We start from the raw sequence: 22,604 nt of genomic DNA on the forward strand, positions 1-22,604 counted from the left end.
AGACCTTGTTGATCTTCCTCTACTAATCCTATTGGAGTCAATGTCAGTGCTTTCTTCCAATAACATTGTTTCTATAATGTTTTTCTGCGTTTGCACTGAAGTATGAAAAGCTTGTTTAAATTGATCCTGAAAGAGGACTTCGATCAAAATATCGCATGTGTTGTACACGCTAGTTATTTTCATGAAGGCCCTTAACTTACTACTGCAAATAAAAGAAGTTTTTATGGGCCTTGACAGATGAAAAGATGATGATCCTTCCTTTGCCCTTATCTAAATTAACAGCAGACAGCTGAAATGACACACAGAAAATTGCAAAAACTTTTAGAAGATAATGAAGCCTTTTCCTGACACAGGCAGCGTGACTGATTTACAGTGCAAAGATTGAACTTCCAAAAGGAAGAAGCTGAAGAGCTGATGCAACATAAAATTAAGATGTATTCAAAGTTCTTCTGTACTTCAAAATAGAAGACCCATATTTCTGCTCCCAGATATGTATATGTTGTGAAAAATGGTTGTGGCATTCTTCAGAATTGAAATATTGGAAAGCATAAAAATAAACACAGAAGCCAGGGAGGAATGGTGTTATGTGGTGGTGGTGTGTGTTTGTATGGCTTGTGGGATGGTCTGCTGTGAGCTTTTTCTTTGTTTGCTTGTTTTCACAAAACTTCCAGATCAACCACTGTACTATTTAACCTTGAGAGTGTTTTGAACTAAGCTTCCGAACAGGGGGAAAAAAGTGATTAAAAAGAATTTATAGCCTAACCAATTATCATTTTGCATGCTTGACTGGTTTTTATTTTACTTTGAGTTTGACTTTCACTTTGGATGATTATTGCCTTTTTGAAGATATAAATATGCTTAAAATTGAGTCTTATTGTGCATCAGCTGCATAAAAGCTTCTCGGCTGAATTCCTTTTGTTGTTGGGGGGCAGTAGCAACAAATCTGTATAATTAAAACAATGTGAAATTATTGTTGTTTTCAAGCAGTTTTCTTTGTTCACAGGTGTCAGCTGTGATGCATGTTTAAAAGGAAATTTTCGAGGTCGCAGATACAAGTGTTTAATTTGCTACGATTACGATTTGTGTGCAACTTGTTATGAAAGTGGTGCAACAACAACGAGGCATACAACTGACCATCCAATGCAGTGCATACTAACAAGAGTAGATTTTGGTAAGTAATAATTCAATTCATATTAGAGCTGTTTGCAGTAGTTAAAAACTTGTATTTTTGTTTCACTACTTAGGAACTTTTTTCCCCAAATAGCATGCTGAAAATTATAGCAAGTTCCTATCTCTGTGATAAAAAGCTTGTTTTCTCTTTGGTTCTAGCATATGAAATCTGCTTTACTCTTTTGGGTTAAGTGTTTTGGCACACAGCAAATTATCAGACTATTAGATATATATCTGATAAAAAAGGATTACTCCTAAATTAAATTCCAATTCAAAAGGTACAACAAAACTACATGCACGCCCCCCCCTTCCCCCAACATGTTGTACCAGAAAGTACCATGGTGAAGAGAAATAGTGGTGAGAGTTTGGGGAAAATGTTGTTTTCTAGTTACATCAGGGGATGTTAATGCAGCAGGGGTGGTAGGCTGTACTGAATGTGGAAGACTAGTGGCAAGGGCTAGGAAGTAGTCCTTTTAGTTGCTGTTTTCTCTTCCCTGAGTCATTTCTATCACATCATATTTATAACACCAGTGTTGTAATTCAGGAGATACTTCCATAGCAAATCTTTGCATTAAGATGTTATTGACGTTGGATGCTTATTTCTTTTTATACCTGTTTTAAGCCCACAAGGCTAATGTTTTAGTAAAAACTGTTTGTAGTGATTCAAACTATAGTTTTTGAAGTTTTTCAGCTCTTCTAGTCATTTTTTTACCTCTTTGATTTAAAAAAAAGTATTGAATATACACATTATGCTACTTCCTATATGCATTTAAAGCTCAGAACAGCTGAATATACCAATATACAGCTTCTTTCTCAGAGCTCTCTTTGAGCAGAGAAGTATCTCATTCACGTGTAATTCTCAAGTAGCTGCTTGCCCTAAGCCTGCCTTGTAATGACTTTGAAATCTGTGCTCCAAAAATCCAGAGTTTGGAAAGACAATTTTAAATATACAAATATATTTTTGAAAATCATATCATTTAAGTTTCTAGATATTTCTTCTTGGGCTTCACTTTTTTGCTTATTCATGAGGTAAAAATATTTGTGTAACAGTATATATTAATTCAGTGTTCTGGTCACTATTTGAGATATATGGTTCAAACTTATTTGTCCCCTGATGAGTTATTCTTGTATATTACATATAGGGTTAAATGGCAGCATTATCATAAATATTAAGTGTACATGATTCATAGGGAAAAGAGGACTGATGTATGCTTGCTATGGAGCCATAAGTTAACATTCAATGCTAAAAGTTTGAATGTAATACAATGGGAAAATTTATTGCAAGTCATTTAACTTTTTAAAAGTTCTTCCAACCAATCTTGTGAATGTTCTGTGCATCTAGAAAAACATTTTGTTTCTTGGAAACCTCAATATTTTTCTTTGAAAGTCTCTAAGTAAACACACCTTTGGATTAGGGTGTGTTACTCATATAATTTTAAAAACCCCACAAGGGATATACGTGGACAAGTAGAGGCTTGTCTGAACAGGGGGTGTTCCCCAAGCAACTGACCCCAGACCCACTGATTGGAAGAGACAGCAAGAGATGGAGCCCGCACCTGGCAGCGTGGGAGATTTAAGCAGGTGAAAACAATCAGCCCAGCTGATTGCAATGATGAGCATATATATTCCCAGTGGGCAGGCATGTGATGCTTGGCAGCATGGTGACCACCCGGCAAAAAGATGTGTACTCTGCTTCTCCTGAGCTTCTAGCACCCAATAGAACCAATGCAGCCACACAGACAGAGCTCCTGTTCAAGCATGTGACCACCCAGGTTTCCGGCTGTGGGATGTGTGCAGGGATATTCCTAGAGGTGGAAAGTGATTGTAAGCAAGACTGTGGGAAGTGTGACCAGATTGATGAACTGCTCTACTTGGTGGCTGAGCTGCAGGAGGAGGTGGGCAGACTGAGGAGTATTCAAGAGTCTGAGAAGGAGATTGATCAATGGAGCCGTACTCTGCCATCTATGATGCATAGAAGCCAACTCAGCATGGCCACTACGGAGGCAGGTCCTGGATCTGCTTTGTGCCAGGACGAAGGCAGAGTCACAAGGGTTAAGGAGGGGTGGAAGAAGGTTACAGCATGGAGCAGTAAGAGAAAACCCCTCCTTACCCTCTAAGTTACCCTCTCAGCTACCTTTACAGAACAGGTATGAGATCCTGGGTAGGGTAGATGAAGCGCATAATGAGATAGAGGAGGAACCTATGCAAGTAGTCTTGCCAAGATCAGAGAGACCAACCCCTCGCAACAAGACCTGCATTAAGACCAGTGCCGAGAAGAAACAATGGCGAGTTATGGTCATTGGTGATTCCCTCCTGTGCGGAACGGAAGCACCCATTTGCAGACCGGACCCTCTTTTCAGGGAAGTTTGCTGCCTCCCTGGGGCCCGAATTAGGGACATCACCACAAGACTGAAGAGTCTAGTTCAACCTTCAGACTACTATCCATTCCTGCTCTTTCATGTGGGTACAAATTGATGTCGCAACAAAAAGTCTAAGGTCGATCGAAAGAGACTTCAGAGCCCTGGGAAGAATGCTAAAAAAATCGAGAGCACAGGTAGTATTTTCCTCAGTCCTCCCAGTAATGGGGGGAGACTTTGGAAGAAACAGGCAAGCCCAGGATATCAATACCTGGCTCCAGGACTGGTATCTGTGCCAAAACTTTGGGTTTTTAAAAAAACTTTGGGTTTTTAAACCATGGAAGAGCCTTTGAGAGACAAGGTATGCTGAGGCCTGACGGGATCCACCTGTCCCGATGGGGAAAATGTGTCTTTGGGCGTAAGCTGGCGGGACTGATTGAGAGGGCTTTAAACTAGGATCGATGGGGGAAGGGGATACCAACAGGATTGCAGTAGGTAAGCCAAGGGTTGGCATGGTATTGCCTGAGGGTGGCAATGCTAGTAGGAACATTTACACTGCTCCTGGGAGCACGGAGGGTTCAGGAGCATATCTGAAATGCTTGTGCACCAACACACACAGTATGAGAAACAAGCAGGATGAACTGGAAGGCATTGGTCAGTTCCCACAGCTATGATGTCATTGGTATTAGTGAGACTTGGTGGAAGGAGTCCCACAGTTGGAGTGCTGGGATGGAGGGCTGCAGGCTGTTCAGGAGGGATAGGCAGGGCAGGCAAGGTGGAGGAGTTGCACTGTATGTAAGGGAGAGGTTTGACTGTACAGCCCTTACAGTTAGGGATGATATGGTTGAGAGCCTCTGGGTGAGGATTAGGGGGATGAAAAACAAAGCAGATGTTGTAGTGGGTGTCTACTACTGATCGCCCAGCCAGGATGTAAGCACTGATGAGTTATTCTGTAGGCAATTAGGAGAAATTTCTGGATTGGTAGCCCTTGTCCTTATGGGAGATTCCAACTTCCCAGGCATCAACTGGGAATACCGTACTGCTGTGACGAGCAGGTCTGGGAAATTCTTGAAGTTTGTGGGAGATGATAACTTCTTGTCACAGGTACTAAGTGAGCCAACTAGGAAAGATGCCCTCCTAGACTTTGTTATTTGTGAATAGAGAAGGACTCGTGGGAGATGTGATGGTAGGTGGCTGTCTTGGCCACAGGGATCATGAAATGGTTGAGTCTAAAATTTTCGGTATAATGAGAAAAAAAGGTCAGCAGAGTTGCTACCCTGAATTTCAAGAGAGCAAACTTTAAGCTACTCAGGGAGCTATTTAGGAGAGTCCCCTGGGAATCTGCTTTTGAGGGCTTAGGAGTCCAGGAGTGCTGGTCAGTTTTTAAGAACCACCTTTTAGAAGCACAGGAGCAGGCAATTCCCTTGTGTTGTCAGTCAAGCAAGGGGGGCAGAAGACCAGCTTGGCTGAACAGGGAACTCCTTGTGGAACTCGGGTGGAAAAAGAAATTGCACGATCTCTGGAAGCGAGGTCAGGCTTCACAGGAAGACTGCAGAGCTGTGGTTCATATATGCAGGGAGAAGACACGAAAGGCCGAAGCTCAGCTAGAGTTGAAACTGGTCAGTGTTGTGTCAGACAACAAGAAAGGCTTTTTTAAGTATGTTAATAGCAAGAGGAGGTCTAAGGAAAACATTGGACAGATACTTGTTGAAGATGGTCACCTGACTAATAGGGATGAAGAAAAAGCAGAGGCATTCAATGCTTTTTTTTGCCTCAGTCTTTAATAATACTGATAGACCTTGGGCTGCCTGGTCCCCTGAGTCAGAGGACCATGACTGCGGGAACAGTGACTTTCCATTTGTGGACACTGAAATTGTAAAGGACCAGCTGTATCAGCTGAATGTTCACAAGTCCATGGGGCCTGATGGGATTCATCCCAGAGTACTGAAGGAGCTAGCGGATGATACGGCAGGACCCCTCTCAATCATCTACCAAAGGTCTTGGGAGTCTGAGGAGGTCCCCGCTGACTGGAAGCTAGCCAATGTTATTCCAATTTACAAGAAGGGCGTGAGGGAAGACCCAGGGAACTACAGACCTGTTAGTCTAACCTCAGTTCCTGGAAAAATTATGGAGAAGATCATACCGGGTGCTATGGAAAGGCATTTAAAGGACAATGCAATCATCAGGCACAGTCAACATGGGTTCACAAAGGGAAAGTCCTGTCTAACTAATTTAATATCCTTCTATGATAAGGTCACCCGCCTAGTGGATGAAGGGAAGGCGGTGGATGTAGTCTTTCTGGATTTTACTAAGGCTTTTGATACTGTCCCTCGCAGCCCCCTTCTGGACAAGTTGTCCAGCTGTGGGATGAGCAGGTTCACGGTGCGCTGGGTGAAGAACTGGCTGAAAAGCTGCATCAGGGGAGGTTTAGACTGGACATTAGGAAGCATTTCTTTACCAAGAGGGTGGTCAAACACTGGAACAGGCTTCCTAGGGAGGTGGTCGATGCCCTATGCCTGTCAGTGTTTAAGAGGCATTTGGACAATGCCCTTAATAATATGCTTTAACTTGGTCAGCCCTGAATTGGTCAGGCAGTTGGACTGGATGATCGCTGTAGGTTCCTTCCAACTGAAATAGTCTATTCTATTCTAAATCTGCATGAAGAATCAAGCCAGGAAGGTGGAAGAAACTTTGCAGTGAAGTAGGGAGGAGGGCTGGTCCAAAACATTTTTAGGACTACTTCAGAATTGTTTGGTTTCTTTGGAGTATAGGAGACATTTCTGTTTCTATAGCTTCTTTAAGTAAGAAGAATTAAAAATATATTCTTCTAGCATTTTCATGTGGCTTAATACTTGAACACTGTTCCCTTAGAACAAGTGTTATTAAGAGGAGAAGAAAATGCTGAAGCTCGGCCCTTCAACAAGACTTTTTGTTTTATTAAACCTGGAACAGCATGAGAGGAAAGCATGTCACTGTATTCTGAACTGCAACAAGGGCTAATGGCAGAGAACACTAAAGTACAAGTCACCTTGTTGATTTATGCAGCAGAGTAAAATAAAGAATCTTTATAAATGTCTTTCTGCTTAGGCTTTAGGAAGGTTTATGACTTCATTCTGAAAATACTTATGCCTTGTATTACAATCCTGTATGGAATGTAAGGTAAGAACGAGTATGTACAGTGTGGTTAAAAATCAGATGCCTAGAGAAAGTGTAGTAACTTTTTAAATGGCATTTTATAGATAAGGAGATCATGTGACTTAGTGGAACATAGAGGAATTTAGTAGATAAGGAAAAAATATAATTAATGCTGGAGTTAGTCTAAATTTGTTTCAGAGTTGTCAGGTTAGCTGTTCTAGTGAAACTAAAAATCATGAAGCAAAGATGTACAAGAAGGTTAAAAGAAAACATTCTGAAGGGAAACATCAGCAGTATAAAACTAAATGGAAAAAAGATGGAACTGGATGGAGATGTCATTTGCTGTCTACAGAAGTATGAGTGGGAAACATAAGAACACTGGGAGGAAAACACCGGAAGTAAAAACATAGAATGGAAGACTGTTAATGGAGGTAGATGTGTGACTACTACAATACCTTTCCATTGACAAAATTGAGAATTATTGCTTGCAGTCAGATTTGAATAAAAGATGCAAGGTTGTGCATGTGTGAAGACTGTTTTAATGGGAATAAACTCATTGTGGTTGTTACTAGTTGATGGAGTTGGGGAGTGGACAGTAGGCAAGATGGTGAACACTTTATTTTGTGGTAAAGAGGGAGGCAGGAGGCTATTTTTTTTTTTTTTTTAATTACAAAACTGAAAGTTCAGAGGAGGTCAATATCCCCCCCCCTCCCCTTTTAAAGATGGGGGAGGGAAGATGTGTCATAGGAATGATTTATTCAACATCCATCTGTAGTTGATGATGAAGATGGACCTAAGGGAAGGACCTAAGTATCTCTAGCTCTATTCAGTATGCTACCCAGTAGGCAGCATTGTCTCTATATAGAAACCTGTGGAGACTGTACTGGTAATCTGTGCTTGAAACCTTGTTCAAGTTCTGGGTTGTGATGGGGCAGTGAACCAAGTAGATTTTCCTAGGTTTCAGGGATAGCTTGGACATCTAAAGAAATTAGTGTGCAGTTGTATAACTCTGTAAGAATACTTGCCATGTAAACCCAATACACCAGGATTTGGGGGGGGGGGGGGTGCGCACTGCAGGGGTGGCTTCTGTGACAAGACACCAGAAGCTGCCCGCATGTAGGATAGAGTCAGTTCCAGCTGGCTCCAAGAGAGACCCACCACTGGTCAAAGCTGAGCCAATCAGCAGTGCTGGTGGTGCCTCTGTGAGAATATATTTAAGAAAGGGTAAAAAACACTGTGCAGCAGCCGTGAGAGAAGAGTGAGGAAAAATGTGAGAGAAACAACCCTGCAGACACCAAGGTCGGTGAAGAAGGAGGGGACGAGGTACTCCAGGTGCCGGAGCAGAGATTTCCCCTGCAGCCTGTGGAGGACCACATGCTGGAGCAGGCTCCTGGCAGGAACTGTGGCCTGTGGAGAAGAGCCTATGTAGGAGCAGGTTTTTCTGGCAGGATCTGTGGCCCATGGGAGACCCATGCTGGAGCAGTCTGTTCCTGAAGGACTGTACACCATGGAAAAGGACCCATGTTGGAGCAGTTAGTGAAGGACTGAATCCTGTAGGAGGGACCCCACATTGGAGCAGGGGTTTGTCAGCATTCAGTTTCTTCAACTTTTTAGTTCAAATATTAGTGTGAAATTGGCATATTACTTGTATGATGTCAATATTTTTAGTTTACGTATATTAAATTGAAATGAAGTTGCACTTGTATGAAAATAAGTGTTATTAAAATTCTTCTGTCTTCTGTGTACCTTCTTAAAGTAATGTGTCTCCTTGGTCTACAAGGACAAATTGTTACATTTAGTTCCGAATTGGCTCCTTGAAATACTGGTTTTGTCTGAGGAATGCTAGTGTATTTCTGAATGAGTGCCAAGAGGTTTGCAACCAGAGAGAAGAATGTGTTAGCTCTGTGGTTGATGAAGCAAAATTGTTCTTTTTCTTCTCCATTGAGATCGTCAGATGTCCTAAAGCCATTTCCTTTAGGAAACACTATAGTTTCCAAATACCATTAGGCTTGCAATCTAATTTAGTATGCCATCAAGTCCCCTTTAGAGAGCGTTCTGAGCCTAAGCATCATCTTAGTGCTCTTCCTCTATAAGCAGTGAAGGAAACTTTTCCTGGAGTGATGCAATTTAGTATGAATTTAGCATGGTTTGTTTAAATTTTCATGATTGGTTTGGCTCATGTTAATTGCTAAATTAGCAGCTTAAGGGAGGCTGCTACTTCGGTAGTCAAGAAGTGCTGAAGTATTGAAACTGGTACGTAACATCTCACTCCTTTTGCTTCATTAAAATTTCCCCTTATTGTTAAACACTGGTTCAGCTATGGCACCAATATCAACATATGGAGTGCTGGTGTCACTGAGGCGTTTTAAATTATGATATTTAACGTAGATTTGCTGCGAGTAAGGCTGTGAGAGCACAGTGCATCTACAGTGATCTTATCTAGTACAAGCTCACCTATGGTAAAAACAAGGATGGGGGGGAAAGTGATGGTTCGGCAGCACCATCAGGCTTTGCTCTTCCTGAATATTAGAAAGTTATGTTGTTTGCTAGTGAAAATTGTGCAGTCTGTCTATTCTTTTGGAAGTTGAGTCATTGAACAACTTTATAATATTGGCATATGTACTTTGTGCAGAATTAAAATGTTTATTTTGATTAAATAATGAATGAATTAGGTGTATATATAAAGAGGTTATATAAATAAAATAATGAGCTATGCTGCTTGAAAATAACCCCTCCTAAAACATCATCTTTTTCCAGATTTGTATTATGGTGGAGAAGCTTTCTCTGTAGAGCAGCCACAGTCCTTTACTTGTCCTTATTGTGGAAAGATGGGTTATACGGAAACATCTCTTCAAGAACATGTTGCTTCTGAACACGCAGAAACATCAACAGAGGTGGTAAGCCGCTTCAGCGTTGTTTTTCAATTACAATGAAAGTATATGAAAATTTCCAGAAAATGAGTATTTTTTTTTTTTTTTTTTATTGAAGTATGTGTTCATTTAAATGCTGACTAGGAAGGTATATACCATACATAAATACACACCATGCTGGTGTTCTCCCTCTTGACTCCTTGAGCTACTAACAGTCCCCAACTCAACAATCCTACATCTGCCTACATCACCACCTTTACCTCTCTACACAATAGACTACTGGAACAATTGTTTTGCTTCTGTTTTTGTCAGTAAGTGTTCTGATCTCCTCAAGTTCTTAAATCTAGATGTTACTGTTGCTTGTGTCAGAAGGTCTGAAATTTTTCCGAAATGTGAGGTGACTTCTTTGCTATGTAAACAATAAAATAATAAATAACTTGGATTTTGATACTATTAGAAATGGTTTGTTCTCAACCTTCATTACAATGTCTAGAAACTACATGCTTGCACTGCTTAGTGTTCAGACTACTTTCTTTTTAGAAAAGTCTGTAGCCCTGTTTTTAGATTTCCCTTTATGGTACAGAGGTATGTTTTGTATTTATTTTTAAAGCCCACTTCACTAATTCAACAGTTATGTGTGTTAGCAATCCTAGGTTAAATTCTTGACCAAGAAGTTTGGGTATCTTTCCAGCAGTGGGGGATATATTCATGTTTGTGTGTGAATACTGTTTATGCCTGAGGAATGTATGATTATAGAAGGACATTTAGGGAACTGTTGTCTAGTTATTTTTGCTGTAGATTCCTATAAAAATGTGCATGCTTGAGGAAAATTATTAAAATCTTAATAAGCTGTGGAGAAATGACTCATGATTTTGAACTTGTTTGTTCTGACCTCTAAGCTCTCTTCACTTTTTGAGAAATTATGTGGGAGAAGGAGAATCTCTCTCCTTAGAGCCTGCTAAGGGCCTGTCCTGGTTTCGGCTGGGACAGAGTTAATTTTCTTCCTAGTAGCTGGTACAGTGCTGTGTTTTGGATTTAGTGTGAGAATGATGTTGATAACACTCTGATGTTTTAGTTGTTGCTAAGTAGCACTTATCTTAAGCCAAGGACTCTTCAGTTTCCCATGCTCTGCCAGCAAGCAGGTGTGCAAGAAGCTGGGAGGGAGCATAGCCAGGACAGCTGACCTGAACTAGCCAAAGGGGTATTCCATACCATGGAACGTCATGCCCAGTATATAAACAGGGGGGAGTTGGCCGGGAGGTGCGGATCGCTGCTCGGGCATTGGTCAGCGGGTGGTGAGCAATTGCTTTGTGCATCACTAGTTTTTTTTCATTGAGTTTTATTTCTTTTTTTTGTTATATTCCTTTTCATTACAGTTATTATTATATTTCATTATTATTGTTAGTATTATATTTTACTTTAGTTATTAAACAGTTCTTAACTCATGTTTTGCCTTTTTTCCCCTGATTCTCCTCCCCATCCTACTGGGAGTGGGGAGGACTGAGCGAGCGGCTGCATGATGCTTAGTTGCTGGCTGGGGTTAAACCATGACAGGGCCTTATGTGAAGGAGTAGTAGAGGAGGTAAAATTGGTCAGCCTATTCTGAGAATCAAAGGTGTCCTGGTCTTTCCTAAGAACATATGAACTATTGGCGTATATTTCTTTAGTTTTAGAACTAAAACCCATTAATTATTATTTCTCCGTTAAATTATCAAGGATAATGTTCAGCAATACAGGGCAAGTGCAGATGGACGTGACTGGCATTATGATGATTGTTACTGTTGCTATTGGGTTTTAGTAGAATGGGGCGATTAACAAATAAAACACAACATTCAGGTAGAAGTTTTTTAGGCTTGCAGCTCTGAAAATTTTAAGAAATGCTGTCAGATATCATCTTTGAATCAAGTTTCAGAATGAAGACATCAGTTTTCTGCTCTTTAGTCACACTTAGCTGATTCATTCTGTATTTAGTAAGGTAGCAACTAGACTGAAGTGAAAGGACCAGGTGGGGTGGGTTGACCTTGACTGGCTGCCAGGTGCCCACCAAGCTGCTCTGTCTCACTTCCCTCCCCAGCAACAGGATGGGTAGAAAATATGGCGAAAAGCTCATGGGTCAAGAGAAGGACAGGGACATCACTCAGCAATTACAGTCACAGGCAAAACCAGACTCGACTTGGGGAAATTAGTTTAATTTATTGCCAATTAAACAGAGTAGAACAATGAGAAATAAGAACAAATCTAAAAACACCTTCCCCCCCACCCTCCCTTCTTCCCAGGCTCAACTTCACTCCCAGCTCTTCTACCTCCTTTTCCCTCCCTGAGCGGCACAGGGGGACAGGGAATGGGGGTTGCGGTCAGTTCATAACGCTTCATCTCTGCTGCTCCTTCCTCCTCACACTTCCTCCGCTCTAGCGTGGGGTCCCTCCCACGGGATACAGTCCTTCATGAACTGTGCCAGCGTGGGCCCTTCCCACGGGCTGCAGTTCTTCAGCAATAGACTGCTCTTGCGCGGGTCCCCTCAGGGTCACAGTTCCTGCCAGAAAATCTGCTCCTGCATGGGCTCCTCTCCATGGGCTGCAGCTTCCTTCAGGGCACATCTACCTCCTGTGGCATGGTGTCCTCCGTGGGCTGCAGTGTGGATATGTGCTCTGATGTGGTCCTCCATGGGCTGCAGGGGGACAACCTGCATCACCGTGGTTGTCTCCACAGGCTGCAGGGGAATCTCTGCTCTGCTGCCTGGAGTACCTCCTTCCCCTCCTTGTTCACTGACCTTGGTGTCTGCAGGGTTGTTTCTCTCTCATTTCCTCACTCCTTTCTCACAACTGCTGCTGTGCAGCAGTTTTTTCCCCCTTCTTAAATATGTTATCACAGAGGTGCTGCCACCATCACTGATTGGCTCAGCTTTGGCCAGGGGTGGGTCTGTCTTGGAGCTGATTGGAACTGGCTCTGTCAGCCATGGGGGCAGCTTCTGGTGTCTTCTCAAGCCAAAAAGAGTCTTTAATATGTACAGCAAAAAAGGGAGCATGGCACAGATCATATAAACTAATATTGAGAACAGATAAGTTAATATGGTCAGCAACGGTTAAACAGCTATAATAATTATGTTTCCCCTGATATGCTCTGGTCAAATCTGTCATTATCTCAAACCCTTTGAGTCCCACGTTGGGTGCCAAAAACCTGGTTGTGGTTTAACCACAGTTGGCGACTAAGCACCACGCAGCTGCTTGCTCGCTTCCCCCCTGCCCCTAGTGGGATGGGGGGGGAGAATAAGAAGGGTAAAAGTGCAAAAACTTGTGGGTTGAGATAAAGACAGTTCAATAGGGAAAGCAAAAGCTGCCTTTGCAAACAAAGCAAAACAAGGAATTCATTCACCACTTCCCATTGCCAGGCATATGTTTTAGCCATCTCCAGGAAAGCAGGGCTCCATCACGCATAATGGTTACTTAGGAAGACAAACACCGAAACTCTGAACATCCCCCCTTCTTTCTTCCCCGTGGTTTTTATTGCACGATGGCATGTGGTATGGAATATCACTTTGGTAAGTTGGGATCAGCTGTCCCAGCTGCATCCCCTCCCAACTTCTTGTACATCCCCAGTCTACCTGCTGTTGGGGCAGTGTGAGAGACAGAAAAGGTCTTGATGCTGTGTGAGAGCTGCTCAGCAATAGCTAAAACGTTGGTGTGTTATCGATACTTTTTTTGGTCATAAAGCCAAAGCATAGCACTATATGGGCTACTATGAAGAAATTTAACTTTTATTCCAGCCAAAACCAGTATACTTGTATAAATAGGGAGGTGGTGGTAATAAGAGAACAGATCTAGAAACTGTTGAGTCAACTGTGATGTTTGGAGCCGAACTGGCTTAAGGCTTTTTAATCATCTCCTGGATTTCATTCAAAGTAATATGGTGATCTGTTAATTTTAAGGGATGTTAAGAGCGTAGCCGCCTTCTCCAGACCAGGACTCCCTTCTGCTCAGCTGCTGAAGCCCAGCCCAGGGACCTGGGGCCTCTGCCTTGGCTGAGGGATGCAGCTGCCACTTTCCTGTTTGCAGGTTCAACCAGTAGTGAAGCTGAGCACATATTCCAGAGACCCATACACACACAGAGGACACTGACATGGCCCGTCACACAGACAACCACAGACACTGTGCTGCCTTCAACAGCACCTACGTGTAGGACTTGGATAAAACATAAGTATAGGCAGCCAAGTCCCCTTCTTCCTCTTCAGCTGGTAGAGATAGAAGGTCACTAGTGAAGGTACACACATGATACTCTCTAGACTCACAAGCACACACACATTCACTGTGATCCCTCGAGTACTAGCATGGCCTCCTTTGTCTGTCCAGTACCCCTGCCTGGATCCCAGGCACTCTTACCTGCTTCACAGGTCTCCTACTTGCCAGCTAGTCCAGCTTGATGCTCACTAGCAAGCGCTCATGCACTCATCTCACAGGCACTCCACATTCGCAAGTCCCCCTGGGGCATACCAGCACAGACCCTTGCCTGCTTCATACTCCTGCCTAGACTCGAGGCTCCTCCCTACTCATTAGCTAGTCTAGCTTGAAGTTTGCTAGCCAATACACATGCACACCAGGTTTGGGGAAGATGCAGACACCAACCCCCCCCTTTCCCCCAGCAGCTGGTACCAGGTACCACATGGGCTGTGACTGGTGGTCCTGCTCCAGCCACCAGTGCTGAGCCCCTCACTCGTGCTGGTCCCCCCCATTAGCTGTTTTTTGGGACACACACCATTCCTGCCCCAGTGGCTGGAGGCAGAGACCATGACTCGCTCCAGTAGCTCATGTTAAGACCCCACTCAGTCCAGTAGCTGACACCATAGGCCAGGGGTGCCTGCACCCCTGGTCTGACTGGAGTAGCTGGGACCAAATCTGCTCATGACAGGCCCCCCCTAGTAGCTAGCACTCCAGGCACAAAGTTTGTAGTACCCGCCCTAGGTCTAGAGAGCTATGGCTCCTCCAACTACTGTTGCTAGGACCCTCACTTGTTCCAGTAGCTGACACCACAGGCCACAGGGGCACCTACAGTCCCAGTCTGACTCCAGTAGCTGGTGCCACATTTCATTCACACATACACAGGTCTCACCAGTAGCTGGCACTTAGTCCTTGCAGCATACATACACATGGGATAGAGAGTGAGATTATGCAGAGATTGTTAAGATTTAATAAGAAGATATAAGAAGACAGGACAGACTGTGGTGATCAGGCTCAGGGCTCAGCCAGAGAAACATACTGATCAGCTCTGTTTTACATGCGACCGGCCCACTTTATACCCCTTTCTGTCTACCCTCCCCTTTTGTTTCTCTCTGCTCTCCCTTCCCCCTGCATGTCTCTTCATCGGTTTGTATGGTTCTATTGATTCCCTCACCCCTCCCAGTCTGGTGTCCGGGGTCTCCCCCCTAGTTTACAGTCTTATCAGTTGCAAAGTCCAGGTTGATCTCCCTGGAAGAGTAGTTAAGACCTAACATACTGTGTGGAAGTTTCTCCTTTCTGGCTTATTAACCTGTGATCTGTCAAACTTTAAGGCTGGCCTGCAAAACTGTTGCAAAGGGCTTTTAAGGCACACTTCTCTCAGGTGGATGCAAATTCATTGGGAGGAAAAGTAAAAATAATAAATGAAGGTTGCTATGGCAGTAAGTGTCCCTGGACTTTTTTTTAAATGTGTGTTTAGGCTTAAGGAAAAAACAAAACTATAATGCCATCTCCCAAAATACTTGGTAGGAATAAGGAGTTTCTCTTTTCTGCCAAATCTCTACTTGCATGTTACCTCAGTGGGTGGTCTCAGTGGTGATACTTTAATGAGTATTCACATCTGGTTTCATTCTCCTTCCCACACTTCTCTGGTGAGATAAATGAGAAGTTGCTTGGGGATTCAAAGAGCAGCAAATGAACCTGATAATGTCATATGCAGGTACACACAAGCAGTAATCCTGTGTAACCAGACCTACTGTCTGTGCTGGAATTGACATATAAAGACAAGTTTGAAAGCTGAAACATTGCAGATAGGATTTGAAAATTTTACTTTTTGGTTTCTGTGGTATTATTAAAAGCATAATTACAAGGAAAAGTGGGTCTTAAAAAGATACTAAAATTAACAGCTGCATTTGAACACATTTACTGTTTTAAACCTGTGGCTGTTTAGATATAGGATTAGAATGTGATATTTAAAGTATAAGAATCCATGTCAAGTGATCAACTCTGAATTATGTGTTTTGTGATTTGTGTAAAGTTGGTTGTGTTTGGTTTTTTTCTCACTTTGTTGTTTCAGATCTGTCCAATATGTGCAGCATTACCTGGAGGGGATCCTAATCATGTCACAGATGACTTTGCAGCTCATCTTACACTGGAACACAGAGCTCCTAGAGATTTAATATCCTTTCTTAAGTTGAGGAAAAAGGAATAGACTGTTCCTTATGATAGCTGTAACTACTTGTTTTGACTTCTGTAGTCAACTGGCTACATCAGTTTTGCTTATTTTTTAGAATTGGTGTTTAGTTATAGAGGATCTGTATGTGTGATTTTTTTATATGTGTATATATTTATATCTGTCAGACTGTGAATGGGCTTTAGGTGTAGCTTGACAATGTGGGTGTGTGTTTTTGTTTTATTCCTGATAGCAAAACCTTTTAAAGATGTTTTTGACACCCAGCTGCTTCTTTCTGCACTGCAGTTTTTACCCTTCTTGGTCGTTAGTTCTGATGCCATTTTGTGTATGGGAAAGCAGCAATCCAGATGCAATAGTGTATTATAGATAATTACAAGACTGAAAGCAGTAAATTTCACCAAAAGCAAATGTGTTGGAGAATGCTTTGAACTTTGAAATTGAGTGATTTTAAGTGTTTGATTAGTTTTATCACCGTATTTCAATAGGGTAGTTTCAGCCTGTTATTTATTGACTTTTTTTTAAGATATAACTAAAGAGCTATCAGGAGGCTTCCTAGGGATTAGGGCTGTCTTTCAGTTATCTGCAGATTGCAGTGATATAACTACTCTCGATGACTGAAGAGCTCAAACTGTCGGTTTCTTCGCACTTTAAGTACAATTTTCTTTTGTGTTACTTGGTCTTAGGAACAGTAATGTGGCTTGTTTTTTGCTGTACAAATACCTACAACATAATTTCAGAAGGTACTCTTACTTCATGGAAGTACAGGCCATCATGAAAAACTCTCGTTAAGTGATCTCTATAAATTATTTATCTTTCTATATCTCATTTAAAAAAAAATACAATACTAGTGTAATTTGATAGTGCCTTTTTTGTTCAGGGCTTCTTAAAAGAAAAAAAAAGGCCTAACAACTCAAGTTCATTATATCTACTGCTAGCAACATTAGAGGAAATGGTTTCACTTTGATTGTGATCTGTATTTACATTTAAATTTGTTAGCATTTAAATTGTCAGTCCCAATTACATGGTGAAATTAACTTCCTATTGAAGTGGATGAGGTGTTGGATTAGAATTCACGCTTCTGGAGCTTTTCCTCTCCCTCCCACATCAGTGATGTCAGATAACTTTTAATTGGGAAATGTGTGTTTATTATTAGCTACATAAGAGCTAGAGAAATCAGAATAATCTTTTCAGTTACTGAGTAAGGCCACAGTGTCAGTCATCACAAAACTTATGGGGGGGAGCTTTATAAATTGGACCATGTTATAAATAATTATAGAAAATGCATGTGGAAGTTTCTGTACAGCATTGCTTTAGCAATCAGTGTTGCCAAGTCCACAAAACTTGATAGAGAAATTTTTTCTGGACTAGTTGTTCCATGTTGGGTGCTATTTCATGTCTTCTGACAGCTAAGACTAAAAGGAAGAAAAAGGGGGAGAGATTTTCCCCCGCCCAGTTGCTAACAATTTAGGAAAAGATGTTGTCTTCTGTGTAGCAGTTAGAAGGGTTTTTAAAGCTATTTCAAATGGCTGCACATATTTCTTGTGAAGAATCCTGTGCAGCCACTGCAAGATATCACCTTTATCCCTGGAGACTCTGGACAGCTCTTAAAATTCCAGTTTCTTTCTTAAACAATTTTCAACTGTTTTACTGTTTAAAACATGACTTTAGTCTTGACCATGTAAATGGTTCTAGCTTGGTTGTTTTCAGTATATGTTTGCAATGAGTTAAGAGTTCCAAATGCTTTTTTAACCCCAGCATAGTTGGGTGAGACATCAATATAGTCTTAACTAGTATTTAAATAATGTTATTTATCTTAAAAACACTTTGAAAGATGCAGTTAGCAAGCTACTAAGATCCTTTTCTAAATGAGACTAAGGCTAGAATTTTTCAAAGGATTTATATTAAGGATGTTCTAGTTATCTTATTTCCCAAGTTTACTTTAAAAAAAAAAAAAAAATCCCAAAATGGGGGCATTTTTCTGTCAGATATAGCTATGGAAAGCTTCCCAAACTGCATGAGAGCAGTAGTCAATCAGTAAAATATTAGTGACAATGTTCTGTCACTACCAGTATCCAGTATCAACAGATTCAAAGGAGGAACAAACCAGTCTCTGCTAGACAACTATATTCTGTCCCAAAGGAGATTCCCCCCCCCCCCAACCCTGCAAGTGAAATGTTTTATGCTCTATAGCATAATAGATTTGAAAGTCAATTCTTCCTGAAAGTATTTATTATAGTAAGTGGATATTCTTACTTGCCAAAAGAAGTCTAATAATTTTTCATTCTTAAATTTCTCAACTCAGCGATGTCATGAGGAAATGAATTCTACACCATAATCATACGTTGTGGGATAAGTACATTGGGCATCAGTCTGATACAAATAATAGATTTTATATAAGTGATAAACATGTTATTTTTGAAAATAAGAAAATTGGAGATAAGGTGAGCTAAAGCTACTAATTTAGAAATTGGAAGAATAAGATATGTCCAAGTACATAATTTCCTAGCTTAGTAGTTAATTGCACTAGTGCTTCTTAAGATAAAAGGAAGCTTTAGCTAGACTGTCTTGGGAGAACTCATGTGTTAACACTGTTCTGGGAAAGATCATCTTTAAATGATTTCCTGGTAATCTCTTAGTATGTATGAAAAAGCTTATATTTCAAGTCATAGCTTTTATAGACATCTCCTAAGAAATGTGGGAAATAAAGAAAGTGAAAGGGCTTGTTTTCATAGTTGGAGCAAATGGAATTTGTGTGGAGAAAGAGGGAAGATGAAGCAAAGGGGTATGAGAGAAGTTCTGAATCCTCTGTTGACCTGCAATTTCTTGAAGACTGGAGTGAGTGAAATTCCTTGGATAAAAGTATAAAATGAAATAATTACTATGTGCTCTTGGTAAGAATGGCAATAAAACTTTGTAGATTATTTTCAGTATTTAAATACCCTCCTTTCCCAATTTTGATGTTAAAATCCTTATGTCTATTGAATAATGTGTTCTGCTGAATATTATCAGTTTAAATTACCTAGTAGAAAACTTTGATCCAGAAGGCAGGAAATCCATCCTGACATTTTTTAGACATGATAAAAAGCCTGGGAAAGATGAATTCGGTGCAAGCAGCCCTGGGTGCCTTGGATTCAGATCTATAGGTCTGACTGGCACCATAGCTATGATTGCATTACACTTATAAAGTTGAATCATTGTTTTATGAATGAGGAATAGTGTGTTGCCTGATTATTCCACCTAGTAAATGTTCTTGCTGTTTAATACTTGATAGCAAAAGACTTTTCTTAACTGCTTGGTTATGATGAATCTAGTGGCGTTCGGCACGTACGTAGAATGTTTCACCCAGGCCGGGGTTTGGGAGGCCCCCGTGCACGTAGATCAAACATGCACTTTACTAGCAGTTCCACTGGTGGGCTTTCATCTTCTCAGAGTTCATATTCTCCAAGCAATAGAGAAACCATGGATCCTATAGCTGGTAAGAGCTGTAACCACTGATTTTAGCTGAGAGTCCTTAAAGAGACTTTGAAACAAAATCCAAGATGATAATAGTTGCCTTTTTTTTCTGTGTTTAAAAAAAAAAAAAATGCTTCCCAATGTCATAATTGATGGGTGTTTACTGATGAATAGTATCCTTAATTGGATTGTCTACAGGGATTGAACCTGGAACTTCTGAAATGAAAAACACTGCCCCTTTAGCTTGTGCTTTTAAATTTAGAGACTTCTAGGCTCGTTCCCATGACTGACCTGTCCACAGGTGGTATCAAAGAATGGTTGAGGTTGGAAGGGACCTTTCAAGATCATCTAGTCCAACCCCCCCCCCCCCCCCCCCCCCCCCCCCCCCCCCCCCCCCCAAGCAGGGCCACCTAGAGCAGGCTGCCCAGGACCGTGTCCAGTCAGGTTTTCAATATCTCCACGGATGGACTCCTCCACCTCTCTGGGCAACCTGTTACAGTGTTTGACCACCCTCACAGTAAAAAAGTGTTTTCTTGTGTTCAGATGGATTTAATTTGTTTTAATTTGTGCCCATTGCCTCTTGCCCTGTCAGTGGGCAGTACAGAGAAGAGTCTGGCTCCCTTTCATTCGTTCCCTCCCCTCAGGTATTTATATACACTGATAAGATTCCTCTCCCTTGAGCCTTCTGTTTTCCAGGCTGAAGAGTCCCAGGTCTCTTAGCCTCTCCTCATATGATATGTATGTATGTATTTTTAAAAGTAATTGTTTCTAACCACCATTACCTACTTCAATGCATCTAGCTTTAATTTGCCGTGTGCATAGAGGTGTTAGAGATGAATCTTAATTTTTTTAGCACAAACCAAGTGCTGTACTTGAGTTCATCAAGATGAAATTGGTTCAATTGGAATATTATTGATAGACATTTAAAATGTGCTCAGTTTACTTTCAGATTACAGTTTGGATGACAGGCTTGCTGATTTTTAGGAGGTCTTTTAACTCTCTTAAAATTCTTAAATAACTGTGTTTTAATAAGCATTTTATATAGAGCTGAGCGACAGCCCTGCCTTAAGGTTGTGCAAGGGGAAGGTAAGCCTGAATTCAACCTCAAGCTGACTGACACAAGAAACTCACAAGATGAAGGAGACTGGACCCTTGTCTCTGCTCGGGGCAGAAGGAAGAACCTTCCCCCTTCCCCTAAAGTGCCCCTACGTAACAGATACAGTGCTCTGGGGTTGGAGAATGAAGAGCACATGAGTAATGAACAGGATCCAGGAAAAGCTGACCATGCGAAGTTGATCCAACCACCCACCCACATTAGAACCAGTGCCACCAGAAAAGCACATAAAGTATTAGTAAATGGAGATTCCTTACTGAGAGGCACCGAAGCACCCATTTGCCGTCCAGACAATTTCTCTAGAGAAGTTTGCTGCCTACCAGGAGCTCTCATCTGCGATGTCACTGAGAGGCTGCTGAGCCTGGTGAACCCTACAGATTATCATCTGCTCCTACTATTCCACGTAGGGTCCAATGATACTATGACGAGGCAACTTAGAACCATCAAAAGAGACTATATGTCCCTCGGAGCAATGTTAAAAGGATCTGGAGCACAGGTGGTGTTCTCCTCTATCCTCCCAGTCAGAGGAAGGGGTTCAGGAAGGAGAAGACGAATTGAACAGGTGAATGCCTGGCTGTGTGGCTGGTGCCATGCTCAAGGTTTTGGCTTCTATGATCATGGATCTACCTTTGAGAAGCTGGGTCTGTTGGGAGCTGATGGGATTCACCTGACCAAGTGGGGCAAGAGGGTCTTCACCAACAAGCTGGCCAGACTTATAAGGAGGGCTTTAAACTAGATTTAGTGGGGGAAGGGGATGGAGTTCTGAGCACCAGACAGGAGCCAGGGGCTGCTGATGTATTAGGAACCAACAGGGGAACACCTGTGAAAAGCCTCAAAGGAATTAGGGCATGTTCCTCTAAAAAGGTGACAAGGCTGATAGCCCACCTGAAGTGCCTCTATACCAATGCACGCAGCATGGGTAACAAAGAGGAGAAGCTGGAAGCCACTGTGCAGCTAGAAAGCTATGATCTAATTGCTATCACTGAAACGTGGTGGGACGAATTGCACTACTGGAGTGCTGCAATTGATAGCTATAAACTGTTCAGGAGGGACAGGCAAGGAAGGAGGGGGGGGGGTTGCCCTCTGTAAAAAAAAAAAAAAAAAAAAAAAAAAATGGATTGACTGCACAGAGCTGTCTTTGAAAAGCAGCAATGAACAGGTTAAGAGCTTATGGGTAAAAATTAGGGGCCAAGCCAACAAAGGAAACCTCATGGTTGGTGTTTACTACAGGCTGCCCAATCAAGGGGAGCCTGTGGACGAAGTGTTCTTACTTCAACTGCAGGAAGCATCGCGCTTGCAGGCTCTGATCCTGCTGCGGAATGTGGAGAAGGCTGAGGTGCTCAACAATTTTTTGCCTCAGTTTTCAATGGTAATCTCTCTTCCCATATCTCTCAAGCCCCTGAACCTCAAGGCAGGGACTGGGGGAGCAAAATCCCTCCCACTGTTAAAGAAGATCAGGTTCGAGACCACCTGAGGAACCTGAACATACATAAGTCCATAGGACCTGACAAGATGCATCCCAGGGTCCTGAGGGAATTGGCTGATGTAGTTGCCTAGCCACTCTCCATCATATTTGAAAAGTCGTGGCAGTCAGGTGAAGTCCCCAGTGACTGGAAAAAGGGAAACATCACACCCATTTTTAAAAAGGGTAAAAAGGAGGAATCTGGGAACTACCGACCAGTCAGCCTCACCTCTGTGCCCAGTAAGATCATGGAACAGATCCTCCTGGAAGCTATGTCAAGGCATATGGAAGGCAGGGAGGTGATTAGAGACAGCCAACATGGCTTCAGCAAGGGCAAATCGTCCCTGGCTAATCTAGTGGCCTTCTATGATGGAGAGACTGCATCAGTGGACAAGGGAAGAGCTACGGATGTCATCTACCTGGACTTCTGTAAGGCTTTTGATACAGTCCCCCACAACATTCTTGCCTCTAAACTGGAGAGATATGGGTTTGATGGATGGACTGTTAGGTGGATAAAGAATTGGCTGGATGGCTGTGTCCAAAGAATTTCAGTCAATGGCTCAATGTCCAAGTGGAAACCAGTAACGAGTGGTGTCCCTCAGGGGTCCGTACTGGGACCAGTATTATTTAATATCTTTATC

The 22,604-nt window shown here is 42.0% G+C and overlaps 1 protein-coding gene across 1 annotated transcript in view; it reads left to right on the forward strand.

The window, feature by feature from the left end:
• The window catches only part of LOC127028510 (E3 ubiquitin-protein ligase KCMF1-like), a 40,596-nt gene that overhangs the window by 12,242 nt on the left and 5,750 nt on the right, over positions 1-22,604 (forward strand). Inside the window, exons 5-8 of the mRNA XM_050914267.1 lie at positions 1,004-1,171; positions 9,420-9,559; positions 15,818-15,919; positions 19,235-19,409. Coding sequence (XP_050770224.1) covers positions 1,004-1,171; positions 9,420-9,559; positions 15,818-15,919; positions 19,235-19,409 — 585 coding nt within the window. The remainder of the gene's footprint in view (positions 1-1,003; positions 1,172-9,419; positions 9,560-15,817; positions 15,920-19,234; positions 19,410-22,604) is intronic.

The sequence above is a fragment of the Gymnogyps californianus genome, unplaced genomic scaffold (assembly GCF_018139145.2).
Source record: "Gymnogyps californianus isolate 813 unplaced genomic scaffold, ASM1813914v2 HiC_scaffold_34, whole genome shotgun sequence".
Classification (NCBI taxonomy): Eukaryota; Metazoa; Chordata; class Aves; order Accipitriformes; family Cathartidae; genus Gymnogyps; species Gymnogyps californianus.